Below are 26,105 nucleotides of genomic sequence, written 5' to 3'. Positions count from 1 at the left end.
TAGGATACATGTGGTTTGGTAAAAGGTAGATAGGTGTAGATGTAGATGTAGTAGGTGAAAAAGACAAGAGGAGAAGAAAGGAAACAGAAAAACAAATCTATCTTCAGTTTCAAGGCCGTCCGTCCGTTCCGTTCCAAAGGGGGGAAAGTTAATCTCGTAGCACTCCGAATCATTCGTTCAATCAATGAGTTAGGTCTTGATAAAAAATGAGAAAAATAAGACAAAAACACAAGGAGTAAGAATGGTAGAATAACATAGTAGGTAAAAAAAAACCAAATGTCTCAAGTCAACTCCACGCCGGCTTCCCTGGTAAAGAAAGTAGTTTAACACAACACCGCGTAATGGATGGATAAAAGTGGTAGGTAGGAAAGGAGAGGTCCCTGAACGCCTTGCTGGATTTTTCTTTCTTTTGGTACATGGATGTGTGTGTATGCGAGGATGATGGAGAGGATGATGTAGGTAGTAAGTACTAGCGCTGCTTGTTGCAGATGCTATGGTATTGGAATACCCTGGATAGGGAGGGCGGTTGGGGAGGTTGGTCATGACTTCATTGTGGCCAGGAACGAGTCCAGGTTGTATTCTTCCTGGTATTGGCGGTCGTCCCAGAGCTCGCCGAGATCGTCTAGCCAGCCCTTCTTGCCCTTTTCTTTGACTTCGCCGTCGATGTCGACCATGTCTACTTCGTTGCCGGCTTGCTCGTTGGGTTTCTCGGCGTTGTCGGCGGTTTCCCCGAGGTTGAAGAGGTCTAGCAGTTGGTCGGTGTCCATTGTATTCAGGCCCGCGTTTTGTTGGTTGACCACTGTGGAGGCCACGTCAATCTTGAATCGTTGGAGACTGGAGAATGGTTAGTATTGGCAAAATAGATCGATAATTGTAGGATCAACTTACTTCAGGATCTTCTCCTCCAGAGTACCGCGTGTGATCAACCGGTACACGTTGACAACCTTCTTCTGACCGATACGGTGAGCACGGTCCATAGCTTGGATATCCTTCTGCGGGTTCCAGTCGTGCTCCACGAAAATGACTGTGTCGGCTCCCGTCAGGTTCAGACCCAAACCACCAACGCTGGTCGTCAAGAGCAGAACATCGTAGCTGGGATCCGAGTTGAAGCGGTTGACAATGTCCTGACGCTTGGTAGCTTCCACGCCACCGTCAAGGCGGAGATACTGAACCGAGGGGAGAAGCTTGCGCAGCACTTCGCTTTGCACGATGTCGAGCATCTCCTTCATCTGACAGAACACCAGAGCTCGGTGTGGGCTGACATAGCTTGCCCCGGTGCCGAGATCACCTTCAGTGGGTGGGTCGACACCGATGCCACAGTCCAGTAGCAGATCGCGCAGAGCGCTGAGCTTCGGTGCATGGGACACATCGCGAATATGGGACTGTTTCGTGGTGAGGTATTGCTGGACCTCGTTGTACTGCTTGTGTCCCTCTTTCACGACCAGCGCAGGGGAGTTGCAAAGACGGCGCATATATTGCAGTGCTTGGAAGATGTGCTCTTTGTCGGATTTCTCGGAGCTACCCAGCTTGTTTGCCAGTTCCTTCTGCTCCTTCTTGGTAAAGTCCTCGAAAAGTCTCTTCTGGAGGTCACTAGGGTCACAGTAGTAGTTCTGAATGATCTTCGGTGGCAGATCGTTCAGGACCTCCTCCTTCAGACGACGAAGCAAGAACGGAAGCACCTGCTTGTGCAAAGCCTCAATAGCAAGAGCGCCCGCCTCTTGTTCCTTGGAAGACGACTTGCTGAAGCGACTAGCCGCGATTGGCTTGGCGAACCGATCTAAGAAGACCTTCTCTGTACCAAGGAATCCGGGCATAAGGAAATCGAAGAGCGACCACAGTTCCAGGACATTGTTCTGAATCGGGGTACCAGAGAGGATCAGCCGGTGGTTGCTGGCAATCCGCTTGACTGCAACTGTGACCTTGGCCTTGGGGTTCTTGATAAGGTGTCCTTCATCCAAAACACAGTAGTTCCAGCTGATCGGTCGGAGAACGTCGTTGTCGTTCCGGCAGATGTCGTAAGAAGTCACGACAATGTCGGCATCCGCCAAGTTGCCCTGCAGCTTTGCGCGCTCCACCGGGGGACCAACGTAAGCGACGCAGTTCAAGAACGGGGCGTATTGTTTAACCTCCTGCTGCCAGTGACCGGAAAGAGACGGGGGGCAGACAATCAAAGACGGAAGCTTCCGAACTTCCGCTGACTGGGTCCGTGCATACTCATCAGCGCGCAGATGGTGGTCACTCGCGACAATGCAGATTGTCTGCAGAGTCTTACCAAGACCCATGTCATCACAAAGAATGCCATGCAGGTTGTACCGGTTGAGGAAAGCAAGCCAGTTGACACCCTCTTGCTGGTAAGGCCGAAGCTCAGCTTTGATCGCAACTGGCAGCTGAAACTCTTCTACCTTGCGGACATCCAGCATCTGAGACATGAACTTCCTTTCCCGGTCTCGTCCCTTGAGCAACTCCTCAGATAGGCCTGGCGGATCGGGAATGCCAGCTTCTAGAGGAACAAGCTTGACTAGGGTAGCAAAAGATGTTGTAGCCAAGAGGCGCACGTCATTGTCCGAGTCGCTCATCCGCCCCAAAACTGGCACCACGAGGAAGATGACATAGGGAAGGATTCCGTCCTCCATCACATGGATCAGGTGGTAGATGCACTCCACAGCGCCCTGGCGGTGGTGAACATCCAAAGGATCATTAATGGTTGGCAGTACCTTCTCAACCAACATGGTCATACCCTCAACAGTAATGACACTGCAGACGGTTGCAAAGCACTTGGCGGCGGCATATCGGATGACTGAAAGTCGGCACTGCAGAGCCTTGACAATAAGAGGCATGAGCCCGATAATCCAAGGGTGGAGACCCTTATCGAACTTCGGTAGCAAGGCGCGCAGTGTTGACAGGCCATCGACAACCTCCTGACCCAATTCGTTGTCGGGATTGAGGATCTCTTGGGGAAGTTCGCCGGCAAGAGCCTCTTTTAGAGGCCGCTCCACCAAGGTTGCAAGGTTGGGAACCTTCTCCAAAAGCTGGGATCCGAACTTGACGGCCAATTGCTCGAGAGCTTCCTTGGCACCGCGGCGCATGATCCTCGCCTCCTTCGCCTCTCTCTCGAACTTCGCCGCATCCGGATGGTCGCGCCTGTCCTCTTCCTTGCGCAGAGACAGAATGGACTTCTCCAGAGTCGCATTGTGGTGAAACTCGGGCGTCTCGGAAGTGTCAACACAGCAATATTTGACCAAATTGCCGATTACCTTGTCGACGGGGCCTCGTTTGGTAGCAGTGGTGTAATATTCAACCAAGAAAGCGATAGCTGTGGCAGAGCGCTGTTGCAGCTCCGCATTCTCTTCCTTCTTGATACTGTCCATCATGCCCTTGATGATGTGGCTTGGCTTCTTGGGAATGTCGTGCAACGCCACCAACGCACCCGCGGCGGCAGCCCGCACACGCAGATCCCTTTGTTCCCGGACACTTCTGGCTTCCTCGATGGCGCTTTCTGCGGTCGCACGGGTATCATTCAGAACTTGGAGGGCGGTGATACGCTGGGCTGGGGCCAGACCCTTCTTCAGCCGCTCAAAATCGGGCCCAGCAACCTTTTCGGCGTCGGCAAGAGAGAATGCACTGGGCCCAGCCTGCTCTTCTCCTTGGACAACGACCGCCAGCGTGGGTAGTCTTGACCCAGGAACATGAGCGTGATCTTTGAACGCATAAAGGAGCGAGTGGCACTGTGCGCGGGCAACCTGTAGATAGCATGCGATGTCGCTGTACCACAGGGGGCGTTCGCCTTCGATGATTGGGCGTAACTGCTCAGTGAGAAGGGAAGCATACTTACTGCCAGGTCCAGAGACCCTAGCGTACTCCTCGACGATCATGGCTGTCGACAATTGCGACGTCGACGCCGTATGCCTGAGACCAGCCAAGATAGTTTGCCACAGGCTGGGAAGTTCATTCTTATCCCACAGGAAGAGCAACTTGCCAAGTGCTCTGGCCGCGTAGATCTTCGATCGCAGCATTGTATCTGCGCCCACCAGATCAATATCGCCCTGAAGCATGTGCCCATCCACATTATGAGCTGAAGGCGGGGGCGCTTCTTTCTTTTCCGCTTTCCGCCCGCGCTTCTTCGGTCCATCGGCGGCGGCATTGTTCGCGGTGGGCGAGGACTTTGCGGGGGCCGCGGCACTATTTGGGAAAGGCACCCCAGATGGCTTGATGAAGAGTGAGGCGTCCATGGGAAGAGGATATCTTGGGACACCGAATGGTGACATTGTGAGGGTGATGAGCGGTTCGATGTAGCTTAGGAGGTCGCCATCAGCCTTGAACACCCCCCGAGATTCCAGGGAATTTAACAATTCCGACCACACTTGAAGCGAGAGCTTGAGCACCCCTTCGTTTCGTTCCACTAAGAGGTTCTGAAAGATCAAGCGCAGTGCTTTTCCATTCACCCATTCGTTGGTACCTTCGCCTTCCAGCTGCAGGAAGGTCATCAGGGCGCGAAGGACCGCCGAGCGAACGCTGGTGATTGTATGGCGCAAAAACGGGTAGAGACGAGGCACGAGGTTTCCAAACGACGACTCTGGGTCCACGGCCGCGTTGGCCTTCATGGCATCCAGGACCTCGCGGAAGGTACACAGCTTCGCCAGAAGATCCATGACTGAGCCGGTACTGGCACTTAGGTCGTCCTGTAGGTTTGAAAGACAGTCCCAAACAATGTTCATCAGGCTTCCTAGCGTGCTCTGCCTGGACGCGACGAACTCCTCCGCCATGGGAACAAGCGTCGCCGCACTCACGGCACGAACATCGTCGTCATAGTCACCCAACCCTTTCATTACTGCCTCTAGTACGCCATCCATCAAACTCCGGTCCTTGATCAAGATGTCTTTCCGAACAGCTACCAGGTACCTTAACCCGATCATACCACCGTGACACACCTCCCAAATGGGACGCTCCAAGCCCAGGTCATTCTGCATGACAATGCGATAGAGGCACTTGTAGACAGCGACAACAGACCGAGAGGGGAGCTGTGATAGAAGGGCACCCAACGTCTGGCCTACTGTTTCTCGGATGGGGGCCACGACATTGTCGGAGATGTAGTCACCGAAACGGTCGAGCATAAGAACACAGAGAAGACGACAGGCCAGATCATCTAGCCATTTACGGTTTAGCACATCGTTCTCCGACCTGCTTTTGCCTCTTAAGCGCCCAGCTCCAGCACCCTGAACACGGATGACCTCTCGGAGGGCCATCGCAGCCCCATGACGAACCTCCCAGTTAGGATCAAAGATGTCCATCGTGAGAATTTCACACATAGGATCATACGGCCAGGAGTTGCTAGGTCCTTCATCGGAGGTGTCTGGTTGAATCAAGGGCTTCTCGGGGGCGGTTGACCCTTTGAACTCCGAGACGATCTTTTGGTCGTCGTCGCCTGACGACCTTTCCAGGGAGAAATAGTCTTGCTTCGAGTCGCCGTTCTTCTCTTCGCCATTTTCCGCCTTGATGGGGTGGGGGGTCGTAGCCGACGGGGTGGTGACATTATCCGAGGGCCTCCGCGTCGACAAATCCACGACACGAACCTTGTTGGCTCCCATCCTCGCGCTCTGCTTGTTTTTCCGCTTGAGCTGGTTCAATTGCCGCTTACTCAACCCAGACTCTTCTCCGTTAGCGCTTTCCATGGGAGATGCCAGCGGTGGCGCAGAGTTGTGGTGGTTTGTTTCCTTCTGCGGGGCTTCATCCTTGATAGCGGGGGTCTTCAAGACGAGATCATTATCGTCGATCAAGTCCTCCTCGATGTATTCCCCGGCCAATCCGAGACGGGAGGTTAAAGTTTTCTTTTGGTGCTGCAACCGGGAGACCGGATCCATCGCGGCTAGCGAGTACTCATACTCCTTACCCGCGCTACCCAGTAGCCGCTTGCCATACTTGAGGATTGATGCCAAGTCCAAGGTCTCGAGCTGGAGGAGGAAATCACTTGGGGAAGAGGGTTGCTCTTCCTCCGACTTGATCTCTACATCATCCTCGTCGAGCTTCTTGATCGTTTCACCATCTTCCTCATTAGGATCGAAGGTGTCGGCGTTGGCCACGATCAAACCAATCGCCTTGGCAGCTGCTGTTCGGGTGTCCCATGACTTGGACTTGAGATAAGGTAAAATGCGCCCGAGCAGGTTGAACAGCTCATCGGGATGCTGTTTCTGAACATCTGCAAGCTGCTGGGCTGCAGTGTTGCGGATGAGAGGCGTGCTGCCCGTCTCGAGTAACCTACAAAGGAAATCATTGGTCAGTGCATTCATCCCGGCTGCGGGCTGCTGGCGCGGTAATACTCACGTGACAAGCCGGTCGAGTCTAGTGCGGCGCAGTTAGCGTCATGTACCAAACGGATGCGGAATGGGCGGGACGGCAGATGGAAACTTACCTGGAGGACATGGCTGGCTGGCTGTCACTCCTCGGAACTTTGAGGAACGAATTATTTCACAAATAAAATAGTTCAGAATCCGCAAGGAAAAGGGGTATCAGCAGAGAATAACATAAAAAGAAAAGTAAAACGTGGTCGCAAATGATCCACAATATTAGAAAGTAATTCACCACAACCCCCACAACACCTCTCTATAATTATTAGGTATAGTAAGGTATGGTAAGACAAAGGGAGGAATAACGAAGAGAGGAGAGGGAGTGAGAGGAGAGTGAAGTGGACGAAAGAGGTAAGGTATGTAAAGTATACAAGACCGTTACACCCACGTCACAGCCATCGAGAAGCGTCAAAGCGTGAATAATTAAGCAAAGCTGGACAGTTTCTGAAGGGCGATCGGGAAACAGAAGTGGAGATCACGGCTTAGTAGAAGAAACGCGGGTATTGTATTGATGATCGGGGGGGGGAAAGGCGGTTTGGACGTGACGCGGACCAAGGCGATATTACTTTTTAAGTATGGTCAAGTAATGAATCATAAAACAAGTCACGAAGGGCAAATGCCGGGATGGGGAAACGGGACGAGAAAAATAAAATGAAAAATTGCGGATGACCAGGAGATGAATGGAATCGGATCGACAGGGAGTGAAGAGATGGTGGTGGTGGTGCGTTGACTGGAATGGAGGTGGTGGTGAAGGGGAGCAAGCCTTGTCTGGCCTGCAAAGTAAATGCGCAGGAGTATCAACAAGTCGTCCTCCGGTCCTGCTTTGCCTCCCCTCGAGGTCACGCAGCCTGTTTATATCATTGGGGGCATCTTTGGCTGGGCGCGCCTACCCATACTTGGGCCCTGCGCGCTAGCCTGCCTCGGGGTTAGCGCCCCCCACTCCCGTAAAGGTTTTCTACTGGTCACGTGATTCCTCCCTGCGCCAAACCGCCGCTTGGATCGACAGGCGCGAAATTGCTGCACTGCGATTCCTTCCTTTGGAGTTCGAGTTCCCTTCCCCCCCAAAGCTGTTCTGTCCTGCGTGTCCATGAGGCTGACCGGTCGGTTTGATCCACGGAATTTTGCGCCGCCCGGGATACCTTCGCGGCTGAACTCTCCAGTTTTGACCCTCTTTTGTCCTCTCAGCTTCCTGCACGCAGCACAGCTGAGGTAACCTCCTCTATTGGTGCTTGTAATGTAAAAAAAAACAAAATGGAAATGGAAAAAAACTCTACTCCGTACTTGTAGCAGTCATTTCCTTGTCTTTTTCCTTAATCTTCGTCTGCCTACGTATCACCTACATACTACTACCACTAGATAGCTACTACTAGTACTGTTAGTTAGCAGCAAGATAAAATTACATTCTCATCAAGTCCGCCATGTGAGCTTGTTTCGATCGCCCACCAACAGCGCCAAGAAATGCCAGATGGCCTCCTTCAAGTTTCGGAATCCGGTCGTCCCCCAAACCAATGTTTCTTTCTCGGCGGTGATTCCCTCTCCTTTTGTTGTGACAAGGTTCTTGACAGTTGCCTGAAATGCTGGTAACTCCGTAGTTGCCAACCAACCAACTACTTACTAGTTCGATTCCTCCCCAAGCTGTCATTTCCCGCGTAGATGACGTTGGTCATTTCCGCCAATCAGATAGTCCGTATTTCAAGTGAAACCTATTTGAAGAAAATATAGATCACATACTACTAGTCCTACCACTACTTCACGTCTAGGCGCGAACTATTCCATCAACGGTCTATTCAACCATTCTTGGTCCTAATAAAGGGCAGCTTATTGTTTTGTTCAATCAATAGAGCATTGTGATCCACATTTGAAAATAACGTAACCTAGTATTGATTGTGAATTTCCGTATCATGGCGGCATGTAGATCCTGAGGTCAATGAAATATATATTGAGAGTTCGCTACTATCATATATCCCCGCATATGTTGGCAGCGGCTTCACCAGTACGACCATGAAAACACCACTTGGACAAAGTTCGCTCCCCTTCAGATCTCAATTGACAGCCCTGCGACTAATTACTAGTTGGAAGCCGCTGTTGCAACTACCGGTAGCTACTACTCACAAAGAGTTAGAAGCTACGGTGGAACTCCGCTACACCCAGACCACCGATACCTGTCACGTCCTACAGGGCTTAGTCGACCGATCAGATATCCTACCCTCCATCGAAATCGCAGCAAGGACCCCAAAATTGATCAATGAAACTGTCCATTTCTATACATCGAAGGACTCCACAGGGGTAAACAGAAAAAAACAGCATAGCTTTAGTGACAATGGAAAAAATCAATACGTATTCGCACCAGATATGCGCATATCATCCCTCAAGCCTTGGCCAAAAATGCCGCTGCCTCCTCCTCTTTCCCTAGCAGTCCCAGACTGCGAATCTGTTCCGCCTTGGGCGCGTTTTCACGGGGGGTTGCGGCCTCAGCCTTGCGGTAGGCGGCCTGCATCTTCATCGTGCGGAGAGCCTGAGCGTCGAAGGGGCAATGTTAGCAAGATCCGCAGAATTGAGTAGGAACTTGATCGCATGAAGCTAGACAGATAGGCGTACCTCCTTCTTGTGGTGCAGGCACTCGTAGTAATCCTCCAGAGCGGGCACACACTTCTTCTTGCCAGCCTCACCCTCTCCGCCGTTAACGACGTAGCAACCGAGAACCTCCTGCCAGAAGTTGTAGCAGCGGGAAGGACCTGCACAGAGCGATTGAGATTAGCCGGGAATGTCCGCGGGAGAGTGACATGTCGGGCGCCCAATGTAGGCCAACCCGGACATTCTGGCTGTCAATGAACCTTGACAGCTAAGGATAGATAGACGTACCGCCGTTGTTACCGAAACCGGAAGCCATTGTGAGTGAGTGTGGTGGGGAAGGACGGGGGGGAGCAAGACGAGGGGATTAGGATTGCGAGGGAGCGGAGGTGAGGATCGCGATTGAGGTTCTTCTTCCCTCGCCGATGATTCGCCTGTTCCGCCTTCCGCCCCGGCCCTGGCCCGTGCACCTGACGTCTTTGTGTCTCCCGAACACATCACCCTCTTCCATCATGCTCTCTCTGCTGCTCCCTCTTCAGACGTCATGGCGGTCCTTCAAGGGCTCTCAGGTGCTCATGCGATTCTTCTAGCAACTCATCTCTGTGCCACCGGCAATGTGGCTGCTCTTCCGCACTTGCAGGCAAAGTTTCCTGCCCACCTCCCGCTCGAGCGTGTCTTGCGCATCATCTTGACCTTTCTGCCCGAGAGCACAGAGCCTAGCTCCTACACACCAGTGCTGCAGGCGCTGGTAGACGAACAGCTACCTGAAACCAGTGGTGCTAGTATCGATACCTCCTCCGTTAAAGACCTACCCGCCGCGGTCGTGAGGAAACGTGTACGGAAGATCCGTTTACTACCATTACAGTATCCCGGCGACGAGGACAGCCAGGATCCCTCTGACCTTCTCACCAAATTCCTCATTCACCGGGCCCATCGCATCGATTTAGAAACCGCTCTTCAACCCCTCGTCCTCGACCTTCTTCTCCCCTTCTACCAACGCTCGGAAGTATTGCGCACATGGTTGATCTCTAGTCTTTTACCGCTACTTCGATTGAACTACGAGTATTACCCCAGCCAAGACGAAACATTCTCGCTGGATATCTTGGAGTCGATGGACAACAGTATTGCGATCAACGTCCTTCTTTCGATGACTGGTGCGACAAAGAGCAGCATGGACTTGGTACGGAACCTACGCGGCCTTGTGGGTGCGTGGATGTATGGCAGTAACCGTTCTAAAAGACGGAGACTCAATGAAGCGATGCAAGAGACCTCGATTGTCCTACCTCAGGATGAAGCGCAACCAAAATCAGCCTCAGGTGTCGGATGGCAGCAAGTCAATGAGTGGCTGCTGGCACGAAGCCTGGTTGATCATGAGAGCGCGGTGAACGCCTTCGTCAATTGGGATGGGCCTGAGGATGTCGATTTAGGCGGATACTCCGAAGAGAATGAAGGCCTGTCCGACGATGAGCTGCGAGACTTGCGAAGGAGGTACGGACAGACTGGGCTTGCTGTCGTATATGCGAACGCTGATCCCAGCCCTCCGGCGCTGGACGGTTCCGTCCGAGTACTCGCGCGCATCGCGGAGTACCTGAAGCTCGAAGAACATTCGTTCATTTCACCAGACAACTCAGAATTCCCGAGCGTGAGCTTCGATCCGGCGCCGATCTCGTCGGCATCAAGGGTATCTCTGTTGCAGAATGCTCTGCTGGTGGCCTCAAACCCTCTGACGCGCCCTTCAGCCTCTTCAATCTCCTTCCTCAGTGGTATCTGCCTCTCTCTTCGGATACTAAACGAGTTAGGCCATCCGACCCCGTGCAGGACGGCGGCAAGTATCAGTCTCCTCAATAATCAGGAAACGCAGCTGCTCGAATTGCGCAGTGTCATAGCCTCTGTCGTAAGACAAGCAAGATCGGGTCATGACTGGAGCAAGACTCGCCAACAATTGCTATGGCTACGGGACTGGCAAGCCGATCACACGGAACACACCAGCGACCATCCCGCCTACCATGGTCTCTTCTGGAGAGTTCCGCAGGATGTTGTCGAGGCAGAAACATTGAAAGCGTTGCTTGAAGCCAAAGGTGAGCACGGAAAATGTCTTTGTTATTCTGCCTTTACTAACAACAACAGAATACCACCTTGCTGTGGGCATTTACATTGTCTCTGGCTCGACCCTGAGCTCTATACAAGTTGAAGAAGCCGTCAAAGAGGTTATCTTCACAGCCTACGACAACGCGAGCAACGGAAATAGGACCAGGGGCGGAATGAAGCGAGCATACGACATGTAAGTCAAAAAAAATAAACGCGCATTGCCTTGGACAGACGCTAATGCCCTGCAGTCTACAAGCTTTCCAACCTCACTTCTCAGATTCTGCCTCCTTCAAGCAGATCCAAGCTCTCATATCCGCCACACACGCCCTGTCTTTCTACTCCCTTACTTTGCAGCACGGCGTCCCTTTCCAGCCAGTCAGCATCCGTGTCCACCCAGACCCTCTCTCCCTGATCGAAAAAGTTCTCGACCAGAACCCCAAGAGCTACACCAAATTGGACGACTTATTAACCATTGGCCGGAACCTTGTCCTCGCAGGCGTCTCCCACTCTCCATCTGACGAAGATGTCTCCCCCTTCCTATCCCCTCCCTCACAGGAAGATGCCGCTATCACCGCCGAACGCCGTATCATGTCCCTCGCCATTTCCTCCGCCCTCTCCTCAAACGACTTCGGCACGGCCTACTCCTACATTCTCACCCGTCTCACTCCTCCATCCCTTCTTCCCACATCCTCCCCTCTCACCAATCCTACATCCCCCAAAGACGACATCACCTGGCGAGCCGTCTACAACGCCGGCCGCTACCGCGCCCCAGCCACAAGCGCCACCCCCAACAACCAAACCCAAATCACGCACCTCTCCCAACGCATGGAACTCCTCTCTCTCGCCCTTGTACTCGCCCCGAAACCCGAACCTCTTCCTGAAATCTTGGGCGCCTGGCGCCGCTGCGACGAGGAACTCGCAGCCCTCCGTGCACGCGAATCCGAGGAAGAGGACATCTGGGACACGAAAGCCGACAATCTCACCTCCACCACCCTTCCAGGAGGCTTCGGCCCCACGGACAGTGAACAAGACGCGTTCGAAACACGACAGCATCAAGCCCGACGAGCACGGGCGCATGCCTCACAGAACCGTCTGCATCATGAAGAAGCTCCCATGGGTCTGTTCGAGGTAGCCCGCGGCGCCGCACTAGCGTTGCAGAAGAATGCCTTCCCGCTCCGGTCAGCTACAGCGTCCGCAAAGACAAACACCCACGACCAGGACGACCACTCCGTCCCTTCTGCATCTCATCTCCGCAGCGGCTCCTCCATGTCGAACGAGGACCCAGACGGCGAAGGTCGCGTCCGCAAGAGAGATGTCGTCAGTAACATGGTCACTGATGGACTAGTCAGTGGTATTGGCTGGGTGTTGGGTGCTCAGCCTGTCAATCGGTGATCGATTTACAACCGCCACCCCCTTGAGATCCCACTTAATTCAAGGTCAGATTACGAAATACGACATGATTGTTTGAAGCCCATGAGATGGGAATGTTCCCCTCCGACACAGAAAGAAAGCTAGAAGCTATCTTATCCTCATTTGTCTGTTTTCAAGCGTGAATTTCCTACAACATTGTTTTCTTCTTACTTCCCTCTATACATATATCGTCCATATTCAACCATAGCTTTGCATGAGTGAGTGAGTGGGTTAGTGGGTTTAGTAAACGAGTGAAAGGTTGCATGCATAATCTAGCATATTAATGAATGAGAGGATAACTACAAGTCATAACCATTTCTTTTTTTTCGGCCCCCCTCTCCTTTGCTAGTATCTGGTCCAAGTCTTCTTCTATACATATCAATGAATAAGTAACGCTTGAGTTAAAACTATCATTGATGACTTTGATATGGAGAAGAGATAGAGAGAGAGAGAGAAGGAAGGAAAAAGAGGGGTGTTTTCTGGAAAGAGGCAGTCACTTTGACTGATCTGTATGCTGGTCTGGTGATTTAAAGTGCTTTCTATTCATTTCTTCGTTTTATTGCCAAACTTTTTCTTATTTTTGTTTTCATTTCCATTTTTTTTTTTTTTTTTTATTTGGCTTCAAAAATCTTCTAGCAGTTCATTTACATGAGGCGGTGGTTCATTGAGTAGTAGATCCACTGTATCCTATACTTCATGTTTATGGAGGACAACCTTTCTAATGAAATCAGTCTTGATATTCCTGTATCGCTATTCCGGTGCCAATCACTATACACAATATGCGGACCCTGCCTTGTCACAACGCACGCTCACAAGCAGAAAGAACAGGCTAATCAGACTGTAAATGAATATGTCTTCCGTGTGGCTGTATGTATGTATCTGCATGCGTACAATCGGAGAATGAAAGCCGGAAATGATGATAAACCAGATCAATGGATGAGGATGATAAGAGGATAATGTATGTAGTATGATATATGGAACAAACTCGACAGGATAGATGATAAATAGAAACCAAGGATACCAATCTCTCCCCGTCTCAACCGGAAAAGAGGAACAAGCGTCAGCACCGCTGGCGATGGTTTTGAACAGAAACAACCTCAGGTTGCAGGATGGAATGACAACGGTTTTGGGTAGAAATAAAGAACCGAGATGACAATCGGACGCAATGCACAGGACGGGACAAATGCTGAACCAGCGGGGAGGCAAATTAAAGGAAGGCGTGATCATGTCGGGTGATGATAATGAAGAAAACATTCCCAACTCCATGATTCCAATAAAGGATAGACAGTGCCGCGAAGAAAATGAGTGTCGTCATGATCACAATTCGTATGCTTTTGACATCCGGGTCAACCAAGGGCCAGCCACTTGTAAGCATCAAAGGAGAGACCGTTATGTGCGATCGTATTAGAGGTGGAGCATTCCGTCCGGAAGGTGCATGAATGATTGCCGAGATCCAGTTGCTGCAGGCAGGCAATCTAGTCTTTCCAATCCCAGACTTGCCTTACGAAGTTGGCCATGTTGACCTTTTTGTTTTTCATGTCCAGCATCCAAGGATGTTCGAGCATCCGCCAGGGAGTCGCTCGTCGGGGGGGTTCTTTCTCCAAACTAGACGAAAAGTTAGCATGATCCAGATACAGTAAGCATTTCAGCACGTACCAGCATTCGATGAAGTATTTGAAATTCTCGGACCATCGAATACCGTTGTCCGGCTCATCCTTCAGCTTGGGAATAGGTTGGCGGACAATGTAGGTCAGAAGATCGATCAAACCGGCGCGTGGCTGCATTTCGGTGCCGTCGGCAGGGAAGGGGAAGCGATGCTGGGCGACTTCGAGCAAGGTCACACCGAGTGACCACACGTCGGAGGTGATGGTGTATGATTGGCCAGTGATGCGTTCAGGGGCCATGTAGTACGATGTGCCGATAAAGGTATTGGCGTCTCCCTTGGTGCCAAACTCTCCACTGACACCAAAGTCACAAAGCTTGACCTGACCATTTCGGCAAAGAAGAATATTCGATGGTTTGATATCTGAAACACGTGTTAGCTGAATGATAAGCAACTGCGGATCTGGAACTCGACTGACCTCGGTGAATGATCTTTCTGCTATGAAGGTAGGTCAACCCGTTCAAGACGCCCTCGGCAACCTTGCCTAGCACTTTCTCTCCCGTCCGTCCACCAAGCTTCTTGACCTCCTTGTAGATACTGTCCAAGCTGCCACCTTCGCAGAATTCCATTGCAATAGAAATGGTCCCCGTTGACTTGTCCATAAAAGCACCGTAGTAGCGACAGATGTGCTCTGAGGCACAATCTTTGTTGAAGTTGAGTTCTCGAACGATCTGCTTCTTCACATCGGGGTTGGGGTCCGTAGTGATAATCTAGAGAGAGCGTTAGCATCCCAACCACCAGACAATGCGAAATGAAAGAAACCCACCTTCAACGCAAACACCGTCTTGCCCTCCTTGAGCTTGCATCGAGTGACAGCACCTCCTGCGCCCTCACCCAAGCTACCCAATTCCACGATCTTCTTCTGTTCACTCGCTGCAAGCCAAGCCTCATCGTCCAAATCATCCACATCGAGGGGCCTGCCCTTTTCCAGACTCATCTTGTCCAGATCCGGAATTAGGCTGTTCACACTGCTATCGCGCTCCATCTGTACCCCACTCTCCCGGTCGGAATAGACAGAAATCGCTGACGACGGATCCGGAGTGCTGCCGTGAGGCTGGCGAAGGCCCATGGCGAACGATAGGGCTGAATAGTTGGAGGAGGAAGCGGAGGCGGGCCCACTGGCCTTCCCGTCCAGGTACGTGAAGCTACCCGATCTCGAGTGTCCGTTCGGTTCGTTCAAGCCGGTGGTCGCCAACGGTGGCGGAGCGGGTCGACTCTTCACTTGTTGCACATTCTGACTGCTGCCCATGGGAGTTTTCAGGCGTAGCTGGGGAGGCGCTGGGCGAGCTGCTGGGCGCTGCAGCTGAGGGACCTCTGCTGGAGCAGCAGGCGCGGGAGCGGGAGCGGCGGCGGCGGCGGCGGCGGTAGCGACAGGAACGCCGGTTCCCGTGACCGGACGAACATTTGGAGATGGAGGGATTCCCAAGGTGAGTTTGGGAGGTCGGGAACCACTGTTGTTGCCGCGGTTGCCAGGTACGGGCGGCTTGAGGAGAGGAACCGGCGAGGATGACATTGCGAGATTGTTTTGCCTCTCACCAGGCAAAAACAACTCGTTGGGGTCAGCCAAGGTAGCCAGATCGGCGGTGTTTGAGTGGGACACTTTGAAAGAGGGACGGGGGGGGGGGGGAAACTGGGGGAAGAGATTAAGAGAAAGAGAAGGAGGAAGAGGGAAAAGAGGAGAAGGTGTGATAAGTAAGAGGAGGAGGAAGAAGAGGAGGAGGAGTTAGACGAGGTGGTCGGAACAAAGAGGGCCGTGGGGTTAATTGGCTGGACGAAGCGGCGGTTGGCTGACAAGAGGGGTTGGCTGATCGGAGAGGGGGGAATGAGAATGAAGAGAGAATAGAAGAAGAAAGACAAGAATACAAGAAAAAAACGATGAATCAAAGCACTAAGCGAATGTTTGATCCCCAGCGATGATGATGATAAAATAAGAATGGAAAGACAAGTGTAAGTAGATAGTAGATATATAGGGAAGAAGGAGGAGAGAGGAGAGGAAGCAAAGAAGGAAGGAAGGGAAGGAAGAAAGAAAGAGGAGAAGATGTGACTCGGCGAGAGCCAGCGATTCTTGCTTTTGAAACTGGGGCCGAGTTTTGTGTCGATTTTGTCAGTTGGCGGCTGGACTCCTCCGCTCGTAGGGTGACCACTCAAGTTCCTTCTTTTCTTTTCCCACTTGACTTCGACTGGAACTGTCGTTTGTTGTTTAGTGAGTGAGGAGTTAGACTAATTTATAAACTAGTAATCAGGACAAGAAAGGTCACTGCAGCATTGGTTAAATAGTTAAATAGTTCAATAGCCATCATTCCTGTCATCAATACTAATTCAATGCTCCGCACTCCCGACCGGCGAGGGATCGAATGGAGGCGCTGGAGGGTCGCCGGCCTGGTGGAACCGGCCTGTTTCAAAATGGCGCCTAAAACGAGAAGTGCTTGCGATGAGAGATATTTTGGGAATCCAGTGCTACTATTCTTGACAGCTACAGAGCTCCAGTTCATTCTCATGTCTAAGCTTTGATGTCTGTGGATAGCAGAGCTATGATTGTTTCTAATCTATTCTAATACCTGTCAATTTAATATACTAGTAGCATTCTATATTGTTTTGTATCAAGTTGATGGTTGAAGTGGAAGGGGAAAGGAACCTGCTCGGGTGCCTGAATCATCTGGCCTGGCCAGTCAGGCATCCCACATCAAAAAATCTCTGAACTTAAAGATCGACTCCGCCTGAATTGAACCATGTTTCCTCAAAGTTTCCATTTCATGAACGGTCAACCCCGACAGACTTTCTTGATGATGTCGACGGAGCTGCTGTCCTTCAAGAAAACAAAAATAAAAATAAAATCTAGTGTGTCAGGGTCCAACATCTCAACCGGATAATGTCGAAGGACAATTCACCCAAAACGACTTAGTAGCGTGCGGATGTTTTACATCATCCGCCGGTTGAGTGTCTCTGATATTCGGTGCCACTATCGATATTGATGGCTTGCTCCATCCAATCTGCGCCGGCATCTTGCTCCGGGGCTCCACCCTCATTATGCCCCGACGGTGCTTGTTCAGCAGAATTTCATCTCGGCGGCCGTTACGCAGTTCTAAGAATATACACAACACTCACGCTTTAGGATTATGGTCCTCGATGCTGTCCGATCATAGTAACACGGGCCCGATATGATCAGACAATCGCATTGACATCGGACATACTAGTAGCACTCTGGTGCATAGCACGGCTATACATGCAGCGTAATATTAATCTATCACAGTCTGATTCTCAACGGTAGATCCCTAATTATCACTACCAAGCAACTACTAATTACCGTGCATCAACACGTCAGCTACCGATACCGATTGACACGTGCCATTCTCAGCCTTGTCAAATCCCTCCCTCTCACAGACACCGAACCGGACACTTCTTTCCCACTTCCCCCCTATATGGATAGATAGCTACTGGTTAGGGACAACTGACATCATCCGGTCCATCCGTGACGAATCTCTCTACCGTCTCTCCTCGATCCCGATGCCCGCCAACTTGGACGATTTCCGCAGCCACAAATCGATCCCGACCCACTCCGGTTTAAAATAGCAATCCCTCTTCCCCCCCAAGCCTTTGCACCGCCATAGCAACGGGGCCAAATGGCAACACTGCGCCCCCGACTGACAGGCCAATAATAAAGATGACACCCAATCTAAAGGAACCACTAAAGAAAGAAACACATCCTCTTAATCACCATTATCATCATCAATCAATCAATCAATCACCCATCCATCAATCAATCCTCGCAAGCCCTACCCCTAACGGTTCGTCGTGACATCTAAGCGAAACGCTCGGGTCAACCCAATGACGTTCACGGGGGGTTAGCAATGTTCATCATAGGGAACGACTATCTATCTACCCATCATCTATCCACCCGGACCATGTCAACCAAGTAACTAGTACCAGTAACTCCATAGAATGAACAACACTTCTTGGAAGTTTGGTGCAGGGTCCTGCCCTGCTGACCAAGTGTTGACTGTGCGTACCTGGAAAATCTTCCCGTAGACGCGCGGCATGACGATCCTCGCTTGGATAAGCCCTCCCCCACCCGATCATCCAGCCGTTTTGCTGGATCAGTGGTGGTTTGGCCCCCCCAAGGATGCTTACTGTTGATGATTGCTGTGGAGTAAAGGGCAGTAGGTCATGGGTGTAACAAACAGCCAAATCGTCGCTTTGACGCCGGCATTTGCTCAAAGTACGGAGTAGTCTACTTTGTATATGCAGGGTTCCGTCACCATCTGTGCGTTCTCGTCACATATCACAAGATTTAGTCGCAAGCCTGTTGTTGACTTCATGCAGTTCACTCAATCCCTTTCCTTGCTCTTCTTTCTCATAGGCCAGTATAGCGATCTCGTAGACGCGACGACCCAAGAAAGAACAACACAAGTGCCCAAGGGCAAATAGCCAAGCACATTGGCACTCCTCCCTCCCGGGGAAGTAGTTAGCTATCAGCCGTCCAAGACGGCCCATACATACCATCATCATCATCCTTCCAACAACCCCAACACCACCCCAGCTGGCGTCGCTTATTTGCCGCACCGATGCCAATATAGGGGCCATCCGCTGAATAGATCAATACACGGGACAAGAGGAGTACCCTTCGCCCATATCCATCGCCCACAAAATTGAGAAAACAACAAGCACAAACAGATACACACACAATCTAAACTTATCTTCAGAGAGGAGTGAGAGGGGAGAGGGGATGGGGGAAGTGCCTGCCTTTTGGACGTACGCAAACCTCCATGAATCCATCGCAAGGAGCCCCTAAAACTGGGGTAAACCGTAAAGGATATCCGCCGCTGTCCGCGTCTCCCCTTTGGTAGAATTTCACGCCGACTGCCAGCCCGCCTCTCCCCTGTTGATCGGTGGAGCAATCAAAACTCAATTCTTGCACACATCATCATCCTCATCAGCAGCAGCGTCGGCTCACTTGCAATAATTTTGATGATGGCATGTGGTTCGATGTCTGTTCCTCGGGATTTATTTTATTTATTGACTAAAGAGTTGGGTTTTAGTTACTTACACATGATTACTAAGTCAGATCCTTTTGCTTGCTAACTCCTTGACTTTGTAGTTATAGTCTCCTCTACTATAGCGGTTCACACAACAAAGAATGAAGACGGAAGATAGTATATCCTCAGATACTACTCCATATATAGAGATAAACTACGACTAGACACTGCAACTATTGATTTTCCAAATCAGGGAAAAACTGTCGTCCCTAAAAGACTGGGCATCAAACCCTGACAGATCCCCCTTTTTCGCAGTTCGTCACGAGAGCGTGCGCCCTAAAAAAAGAAATCAGAAAAAATCTCCGTTCTCAACGGGACTGGACTAACTACGGAGTACCGTGGGAAGGATTCCGGAGACCTACTGTAAACTACTTAGTCCCTTAAAGTAAGTAAGTAGTAAGAACTAAATATTTGCAATGGCAGCACAAAGTCTGAGCTTTTAATAGAAAGAAAAGGGTTTCAATAGTTTCATTGCTGATAATAGTCATGATGTGCACACAGATTTTTAGCCTTTGTGTTTGCTATACACACTTACAGCTCATCACTCGGATGGTAGACAGACTGGGCAATAATTCAAGACTTGGCAATTGGCCCTATTATTCATGCCACGGCATTTGATTCATAGATTCGACTTTGAAGATCCATCCGATGTAGTTCACTTTCCTGATTGCTACATGATTGTCAACCGCCGTCTTTCTCGGCGCTTGAGCTACTACGTAGTATACGTACTGTATGCAGTCTTGCGCACACACAATCCCTCCCTCTTTCTTGCTCTCTCCCTTTGACTCTTCCAATCAGATCATCGCTTGCTATTGCGCCATCAGCTAACTACAAGGAACACGGTTCTGACTCGTGAGGGACCACGTCAAAAGTTGACGCACACCCAGCAGACATATGGTTCGGAATGAGTGCGCGATAATAATATCAACTTATTTCGAGCCATATATTATTATCCTACCTAGTTAGCATGGCTAACTAATATGATAGCTAGACTACTAGCTCATACAATGTCCGACATCCAGACTAGTCAGAGAGCAGCCTAGTCACTACGCACTAAGCTTTGATTAAGCAATTAATGAATGCGACCGTGGCGCCGAGCCAGGCCTGGCTCTCAGCAAATGAAGGCCCCCCATACCAATAGAAACGGGGCCGGAGCTGTATGGAAGAAGTCTTTTACCTGTCGGATGAGCTTCTAGACCGATGCTGACAGGGATGCCCAAAAAGCGCCGAGAATTACTCACTTCTTGACTTGGTAGAAGAGAGTGTGTGCTGACTTGCCTGCCTTGTAGGGTATATTCTGCTCGGGATAGAAACAGCGCGTTCGCATCCAAAATAGTCGGTATAACTACTACATCGGAAGATGTGGAAGGCGTCATACGTGGGGTGACAACACCACCTTGCTAACTACTAGTATCTATCAACTGCCTTTGTACCTTACAGTAGTAGATCGGCTGCAATCCACGCAAACGACGGGAGAGAACGCTTCCGCTGACGAATGCTTCTGACAATGAGAGACGGTTGAACCCGACAATTTTTTTTCTTCTTTGTCTGCTGTTTCTCTTGTTTTATTCTCCTGTTGATTTTTATTTTTAATATAATGTTTACGCCCTTATCTTATGAATTCATATTTTTTTGTGGGACTCTTGCACTTGTCACCCAAACAGTTAACGATAGTAATAACAACCAACCCATGAGCACTTATCCGAAGCGACCCTACTAATGAAACCTCCAGATAAAAATGGTACGTCTTGAGGACGAGATTAGTTAGTAACTTAGTACTAGTTTCCAGGTGGAAAAAAGAGAGAGACAGGGGGCACAAGTGGGTCCAGCATCCAACCAGCCATTGGGCCAAAAGCGGGGAAGAGAGAGCCACAGCGGGATGGTGGCCAGAGCGATGAGTGGCCAACGGCATCAGGAACAGCCTGCAGGCTCCACCTTTCCCGACCCTGATTGGACAGCAGGGAGAAACATGAAACAAAGTCTAAGTTGGCATTCAACGTCCTGTGGCTCAGTAAAGCGAGGTTTCTGCCCCCTGAACTTATTTCCTTTTGATTATCGGGAGGGTGGATGATGATGACATCCTAATTTTTTGGAAGGTTTATTTACAAGTGATTGAGAAAAGTGACCAGTAAACTGAGCCCATCCTTTCCCGCTTTTACTTGCCGTTGGGATGTTGAATGTTACTGCCTGTTAGACCGAAGTATTTACTAGTGAGTAGGTAAACTACTCATAGTGGTGATGTACTCCGTAGTTAGTACTCCGGAGTAGTACTACGTAGTAGTAGTGACGGGACGATGTGCCTGAACTCGATGCAGGTACAGAATCCCGCGCGGTCCATCAATGTAAATAATTGCTATCTACTATTGCTTGAAATCCAAAAAAGTTCGAACCTAAAAATCCAGTAGGGGAACCATTGATGACCCAACTAAGTATCTATCTACCGACCCCATTAATTCCACCCCCCTCCCCTGAGCCGAAGAGTTAGTCGAAGTGTTCTTCCGGTCGAAAAGAGCAATGGAGCGACCGATCAACAGCACTTGTCTCGCAACGCATGGACAGCTTGGACAGCATGGACAGTAATTCAGGGCCAGGGACGAAAGTCACTTGGCGGCACTAGTTGGTCTAGTCAGACAGGCGAAGGGGCTGGTTGGACCAACCAAGAGACGTGGGTGAGACGGGCGCAGAACCCACGAGGCGCGAAACGAAAAATGGAGCCAGAGAACTAAAGAAGAGAGGAAAGTGAGAGGGGGGCCAATTCGCGGGATTGCCCCAAACTTACCTGTGGAAAGTTGCTCCTCACCCTCTCACTCTCTCACACCGCATCGGCCCTCTGATTGACTCGGGGGCCATCAACTCCACCCGCGTGCAGTTGCGCTCTCCCCTTTTCGTCCCTGAGACGATCTCCAGGTTAATCTCCCGGCTCATACAAAGGCCCCCCGGTTCCCCCCTCTCCCTCTCAGCTCGTTCCTGGTTCTCTCTGTTCTTTCTCTTTCAAGACCAGACTTCTTTGCCTGCTTGAAGCATCCCATTGACTTCGGTCAGCCACTCTTTTAAACCAAACCCCAACGCAAAACCCCAACTAGCCACACTCTCTTTATCTAAACGCAGCTCTCCCTGTGTTTCACATATCAAACAACCCACACATAAAAATCAAATTTATCGACCTTGACGGTTTTATTTTTTACCAACCACAACAATTCAAGATGCGTTTCTCTGCTGCCACCGTCGCTCTCTTCGCCAGCCTTGTTGCTGCCATCCCCCAGGATGTCGAGACTGTCTACTCCACTGAGGACGTGACCGTCGTCTCCTGCGCTCCCACCGTCACCAACTGCCCCGGTACCCTGCACGCCACCTCCACCCCCGAGGCCGTCGCTGCTGCCACCACTGGCGGTGCTGAGGGTGTCTCCCCCGTTGGTGTCACCAGCGCTGTCCCTGAGGCTCCCTCCGCCACCCCCGCTGCTGGCAGCTCCCCTGCTGGTGGTGCTGGTGCTGGTGTTGTTCCCTCCGGTGGTGCTGCCTCCGGTGTTGCCCCCAGCGCTGTTCCCTCCGGTGCTGCTGCCGTCGGTGGTGGCGCTGGCACCACTGCTGCTCCCCAGGTCACCGTTATCCCCGTGACCACCTGCGTTCCCACCGTCATCATGTCCACTAGCACCATCGGTGGTGGCTCCGGTGCCGGTGCCTACGGCTCTGGCTACCCCAGCGGCAAGCCCGCCAAGTCTTCCTCCCCTGTCATCCCTAGCGGTGCTGCTGCCTACGGCTCTGGCTACCCTAGCGGCAGTGCTACGTGAGTATCCTGACACCATTTCTCAAAAAGTAAACAATCATACTAACAATACGCACAGCCCCTCTCCCTCTTCTGCTCTCTACACCGGTGCCGCCAGCTCCGTCAACGGCAACGGCTTCGCTTTCGCTGGTGCCGCCGCTGCCGCCGCTTTCTTCTTGGCTTAGATTCCCCTTCTTGTTTATAGTAGCCCCGGGTCACTCGTGAGTCCGGTTGCCGCTATAGGCGGGGATCTTGGGCGCATGTGAATTGGTGAAGAGTGTCGGGGATTGGTCCATACTTAGTTGCGGTTTTGCTTTGGGAGAGAAATCCGATTCGTTGCTTTTTATATCCTCTCTTATACCACTTTTATTCGAAATTTCCTTCTAGATATTTACGCTTCCCGGATTGCTTCCGAGTTCTGTTGTGAAGCAATTGGTGGCTGGATACGATTAATGTAACCCATGAAGCTTTCACATACCCAATTCGAAGCAGTTTATAGATTTAATCAATGCCGTGCTAGAGCTATCATTTCCATCCGGTCCAGATCACCACGCCATCCACCTGTTGTAGAACTGCCAGACGATCGGACATGTCCGACAATAGGGGCCGGCCCGGATCTCAATGGATGGATCTACCCATCACCTAAGTAATTGCCGTGATAACATGGGGCAAGTTGGAAGAACTCAGCAAACAAATACTAAGCAGGAGGCTGAATGGAGGGCTGAATCCGGGGAGGCCGCTCGATCTTGGGGGCTACACAGCGTAAATGTTTCAAGATCTCGAATTAAATTTTTTTTTCTTTACTTTCATATATCGGCGACCGGCTGTGATCCGAATTTTGCGGTTCGTCTCGTTGCTGGTCTGCGCCCACTGGTGTGTATCACATTGGTCTCGCCAGTGCGGGCGATTGATTGGGTGGCTGTTTCAGATATTCTCTGGCTTAAAATCCGAGTGTTGCCCTCAGCCCTATTTGTGCCATATTGATTACTTCTTTAGGGGGGTTTTGCCGGGCGATTCTGGAAGGGATTGACGATCGTCAATTAGTAGACGCTGTCAGTGTGTAGTAAGTAAGTATTTCACGATCGTATGTGTGTGTGTGGCTGTGTTTGGGGGTTTGGGAGATCCGTGATCTGGAGGTCGGGTTTGACGCTATTCTCCTTTAGCCCCGGGGCCACCAACAAACAACACGTGCTGTTTACTTGGTTGACAGCGGCAACATCCTCGCTGTGTTTGACTCGACTAAGGCTACCACATGGCCATCGCGATAAATAATGCCATGCAGTATCGATTGGGGATGAAAGCAGCATCCAGTGCTACGCAAAATACTTTTCCCCTCTGAATTGGACTCGTCCAAAGCTCGGACGACAAAGGATGTGGCAGTGTTGATTTTCCAACCTCATTCGGAATCCTTCAACCAACGAACCAAATGCCCCCATTATCGCGCAGCCTCCACTTGAGGGCATGCTATATCGCTCAGACCCATGGAATCTCTCCAGATGGCGTCTATAATTCATAGGGGCTTCTATCTGCGCTTATGATCGCCTCCACGATGAAACTACAGCTTCATGGTTACGATGACAGCACATCCAGTCTCGGACCCCAAATCCTTCTTCTGCCCCAGTTCCGGGCCCATCCCGAAGGGCAAAAAAGAAACTATCGAGCACCGGGAGATCCTTCTACGGCGGGGTTTAACGTGAGCCGACGGATTGGTTTCCTTGTTCGCTCCTAAAACCAAGGCGAACATCAGCCGGACAAGCCGAAAGCTTTGCCAACAGGGCTTGCGCCCTTTCCGCAGCTGCAGTCCACTATTAGGAGGTTGGAACGAACTACGAGGAGGAATCCACTGTGAGGCGCAAGGCGATTTCCTGACTGTCATGGGTGTTGTTGGCTCGTATTATTGTGTCTTTGTTGCTGTGCCCGTCAAAGAAATTGGCCATAGCCGTGCAGACAGAAGACAACACCACCCTTTTCCCATAGGGGACATTGTTCCAGCACTGCCTCAAGTATCAACAACTGTCTGATATATGAACTGTGCTCTTCCCTTTTGGACCCCCCCAAGTATATTTTCACTCGATTCTTGACGATCATACTTTTTCACACCGACTTTAGTTCCTTCATCGGTACATTGGTCGCGTGCAATGATCTTTCTGTGACATTTGCGTACAATTGCTTGGCCTACATCCACTTTTTTCCCACCTTCTCTTCTTTATACCGTCTTTCACATCTTCACAATGGACCTTTCATCCTTAGAAGGCCCGCCTATCGCCGACACCCGGTTCACCGTCTCGCCGCGCCGAGCAAATGTCCCCAGTATTCGTCTGGACACGTCCACTCCAGTCAGCCCGATCAGCCCATTAACACCTCATGACCTCCCTCCACGACCAAGCTCGACGGACGCGATCTTCAGTCCCGTGTCTGAATCAGAGTACTCATTTGCGCTGTTCCACCACCACCATGAGCCGGAAGACAATCTCCGTTTCTACCAACGCTGCCACAGTCCACAGCCCCCGGTCACAGCCGACGAGCATGAGTACCAACAACAATCAAGGCCACAACCAACACTAAACCTACCTCCTCCCCCTCCTTCGTCCTCCTTCTCTCTTCACCCATGGAGCTCCCGAACTCGAAGCGTTTCAGATCTTACCCCTCACCAATCGCCCAGCCCTTTGCTGAGCACGACCACCACAACCACAGTCACCACTCATGCCGTGACCACCACCATCACCACCGAAGGTAACCGTCTCGTCTGGCTCGAGCACGAGAAGCTGTGGTTCTTGAAACCTTCCTCATGCCCCTCACCACACCTCAGCCCCGACTACGCCGTGACCACCAGACCCACCCCTGATGCTCACTATGTGCCTTACCGCCCTTCTTCGTTTCATGGCCAAGTCCATCTTGCTGCTTTAGCACAGAGGAGAGATGTACCCCCGCCATATGGGCGGCACATCCTTGATCGGCCTTTGCCTCCACTACCTACGGATGACGACGAAGACGAAGGCTCGAGCGGATCTCGGTGGACGGCAGTTGCGAGGAGGAGGGCCAACCGGGCTGTGTCGAGGTGAGAGTGCCCGTTTAGTGTATTAGGAAAGAGGCGGAGTTGTAGAGATGGATTGGAACGGATATAATCAGCTGCTGGCCGGCTATCCTAATTTACCATAATCCTTGTTCTAGTTTAGTGGCGTCGCCAATTAGCAAGCATAGCCGGGTGTTTTAGGGGGTGCATGTTGTATTACTAT

At 51.1% G+C, this 26,105-nt stretch overlaps 8 protein-coding genes across 8 annotated transcripts; 3 read left to right on the top strand and 5 right to left on the bottom strand.

Annotated features, from left to right (window-relative positions):
* Window positions 1-356: 356 nt before the first annotated feature.
* On the bottom strand, window positions 357-6,660 carry BO79DRAFT_39009 (DNA-binding ATPase). The gene is made up of 4 exons (XM_025689170.1): window positions 6,407-6,660; window positions 6,319-6,336; window positions 889-6,252; window positions 357-834 (listed from the first exon to the last, which is right to left on the bottom strand). The coding sequence occupies exons 1-4, from the start codon at window positions 6,415-6,417 to the stop codon at window positions 540-542; spliced, it is 5,688 nt and encodes a 1,895-aa protein (XP_025536999.1). The 5' UTR covers window positions 6,418-6,660; the 3' UTR covers window positions 357-539.
* Window positions 6,661-7,296: 636 nt separating this feature from the next.
* BO79DRAFT_220170 (uncharacterized protein) lies at window positions 7,297-8,008 on the bottom strand (the record flags this gene model as incomplete). Its single annotated transcript, XM_025683479.1, has 4 exons — window positions 7,297-7,560; window positions 7,686-7,713; window positions 7,789-7,918; window positions 7,957-8,008. The coding sequence occupies 4 exons, from the start codon at window positions 8,006-8,008 to the stop codon at window positions 7,297-7,299; spliced, it is 474 nt and encodes a 157-aa protein (XP_025536998.1).
* Window positions 8,009-8,594: 586 nt separating this feature from the next.
* Window positions 8,595-9,293, bottom strand: BO79DRAFT_178111 (uncharacterized protein). Its single transcript, XM_025679964.1, has 3 exons — window positions 9,204-9,293; window positions 8,940-9,076; window positions 8,595-8,856 (listed from the first exon to the last, which is right to left on the bottom strand). Exons 1-3 carry the CDS (start codon window positions 9,229-9,231, stop codon window positions 8,710-8,712), a joined length of 312 nt encoding a protein of 103 aa, XP_025536997.1. The 5' UTR covers window positions 9,232-9,293; the 3' UTR covers window positions 8,595-8,709.
* A 163-nt stretch (window positions 9,294-9,456) lies between these two features.
* On the top strand, window positions 9,457-12,704 carry BO79DRAFT_289385 (secretory pathway Sec39 family protein; the record flags this gene model as incomplete). Its single annotated transcript, XM_025688774.1, has 3 exons — window positions 9,457-10,990; window positions 11,040-11,193; window positions 11,249-12,704. 3 exons carry the CDS (start codon window positions 9,457-9,459, stop codon window positions 12,390-12,392), a joined length of 2,832 nt encoding a protein of 943 aa, XP_025536996.1. The 3' UTR covers window positions 12,393-12,704.
* Window positions 12,705-13,142: 438 nt separating this feature from the next.
* BO79DRAFT_38999 (uncharacterized protein) lies at window positions 13,143-14,039 on the bottom strand. The gene has a single exon (XM_025689169.1). It carries the CDS (start codon window positions 13,674-13,676, stop codon window positions 13,179-13,181), a length of 498 nt encoding a protein of 165 aa, XP_025536995.1. The 5' UTR covers window positions 13,677-14,039; the 3' UTR covers window positions 13,143-13,178.
* Window positions 13,757-15,711, bottom strand: BO79DRAFT_239432 (Pkinase-domain-containing protein; the record flags this gene model as incomplete). The annotated part of the gene is made up of 5 exons (XM_025684920.1): window positions 14,840-15,711; window positions 14,492-14,783; window positions 14,067-14,436; window positions 13,916-14,015; window positions 13,757-13,885 (listed from the first exon to the last, which is right to left on the bottom strand). The coding sequence occupies exons 1-5, from the start codon at window positions 15,584-15,586 to the stop codon at window positions 13,757-13,759; spliced, it is 1,638 nt and encodes a 545-aa protein (XP_025536994.1). The 5' UTR covers window positions 15,587-15,711.
* A 6,365-nt stretch (window positions 15,712-22,076) lies between these two features.
* BO79DRAFT_210503 (GPI anchored serine-rich protein) lies at window positions 22,077-23,385 on the top strand. The gene is made up of 2 exons (XM_025682819.1): window positions 22,077-22,890; window positions 22,949-23,385. The coding sequence occupies exons 1-2, from the start codon at window positions 22,310-22,312 to the stop codon at window positions 23,052-23,054; spliced, it is 687 nt and encodes a 228-aa protein (XP_025536993.1). The 5' UTR covers window positions 22,077-22,309; the 3' UTR covers window positions 23,055-23,385.
* A 1,565-nt stretch (window positions 23,386-24,950) lies between these two features.
* On the top strand, window positions 24,951-26,081 carry BO79DRAFT_210502 (uncharacterized protein). Its single transcript, XM_025682818.1, has one exon. The coding sequence runs from the start codon at window positions 25,101-25,103 to the stop codon at window positions 25,929-25,931; it is 831 nt and encodes a 276-aa protein (XP_025536992.1). The 5' UTR covers window positions 24,951-25,100; the 3' UTR covers window positions 25,932-26,081.
* Window positions 26,082-26,105: the final 24 nt, after the last annotated feature.

The sequence above is a fragment of the Aspergillus costaricaensis genome, assembly GCF_003184835.1.
Source record: "Aspergillus costaricaensis CBS 115574 unplaced genomic scaffold BO79scaffold_27, whole genome shotgun sequence".
Lineage (NCBI taxonomy): Eukaryota > Fungi > Ascomycota > Eurotiomycetes > Eurotiales > Aspergillaceae > Aspergillus > Aspergillus costaricensis.
This window is presented reverse-complemented; position numbering and strand designations above follow the sequence as displayed.

Coding starts and splice junctions, on each gene's coding strand:
- BO79DRAFT_39009 (XM_025689170.1), bottom strand. Junction 835..888: donor CTGGAGGAGAAGATCCTGAA/GTAAGTTGATCC, acceptor ACCATTCTCCAG/TCTCCAACGATTCAAGATTG.
- BO79DRAFT_210502 (XM_025682818.1), top strand. CDS start 25,101: ATGGACCTTTCATCCTTAGAAGGCCCGCCTATCGCCGACACCCGGTTC.
- BO79DRAFT_210503 (XM_025682819.1), top strand. CDS start 22,310: ATGCGTTTCTCTGCTGCCACCGTCGCTCTCTTCGCCAGCCTTGTTGCT. Junction 22,891..22,948: donor TACCCTAGCGGCAGTGCTAC/GTGAGTATCCTG, acceptor CAATACGCACAG/CCCCTCTCCCTCTTCTGCTC.
- BO79DRAFT_38999 (XM_025689169.1), bottom strand. CDS start 13,676: ATGGAGTTGGGAATGTTTTCTTCATTATCATCACCCGACATGATCACG.
- BO79DRAFT_178111 (XM_025679964.1), bottom strand. CDS start 9,231: ATGGCTTCCGGTTTCGGTAACAACGGCG. Junction 9,077..9,203: donor CGGTTTCGGTAACAACGGCG/GTACGTCTATCT, acceptor CGCTCTGTGCAG/GTCCTTCCCGCTGCTACAAC. Junction 8,857..8,939: donor GCCTGCACCACAAGAAGGAG/GTACGCCTATCT, acceptor TTCGACGCTCAG/GCTCTCCGCACGATGAAGAT.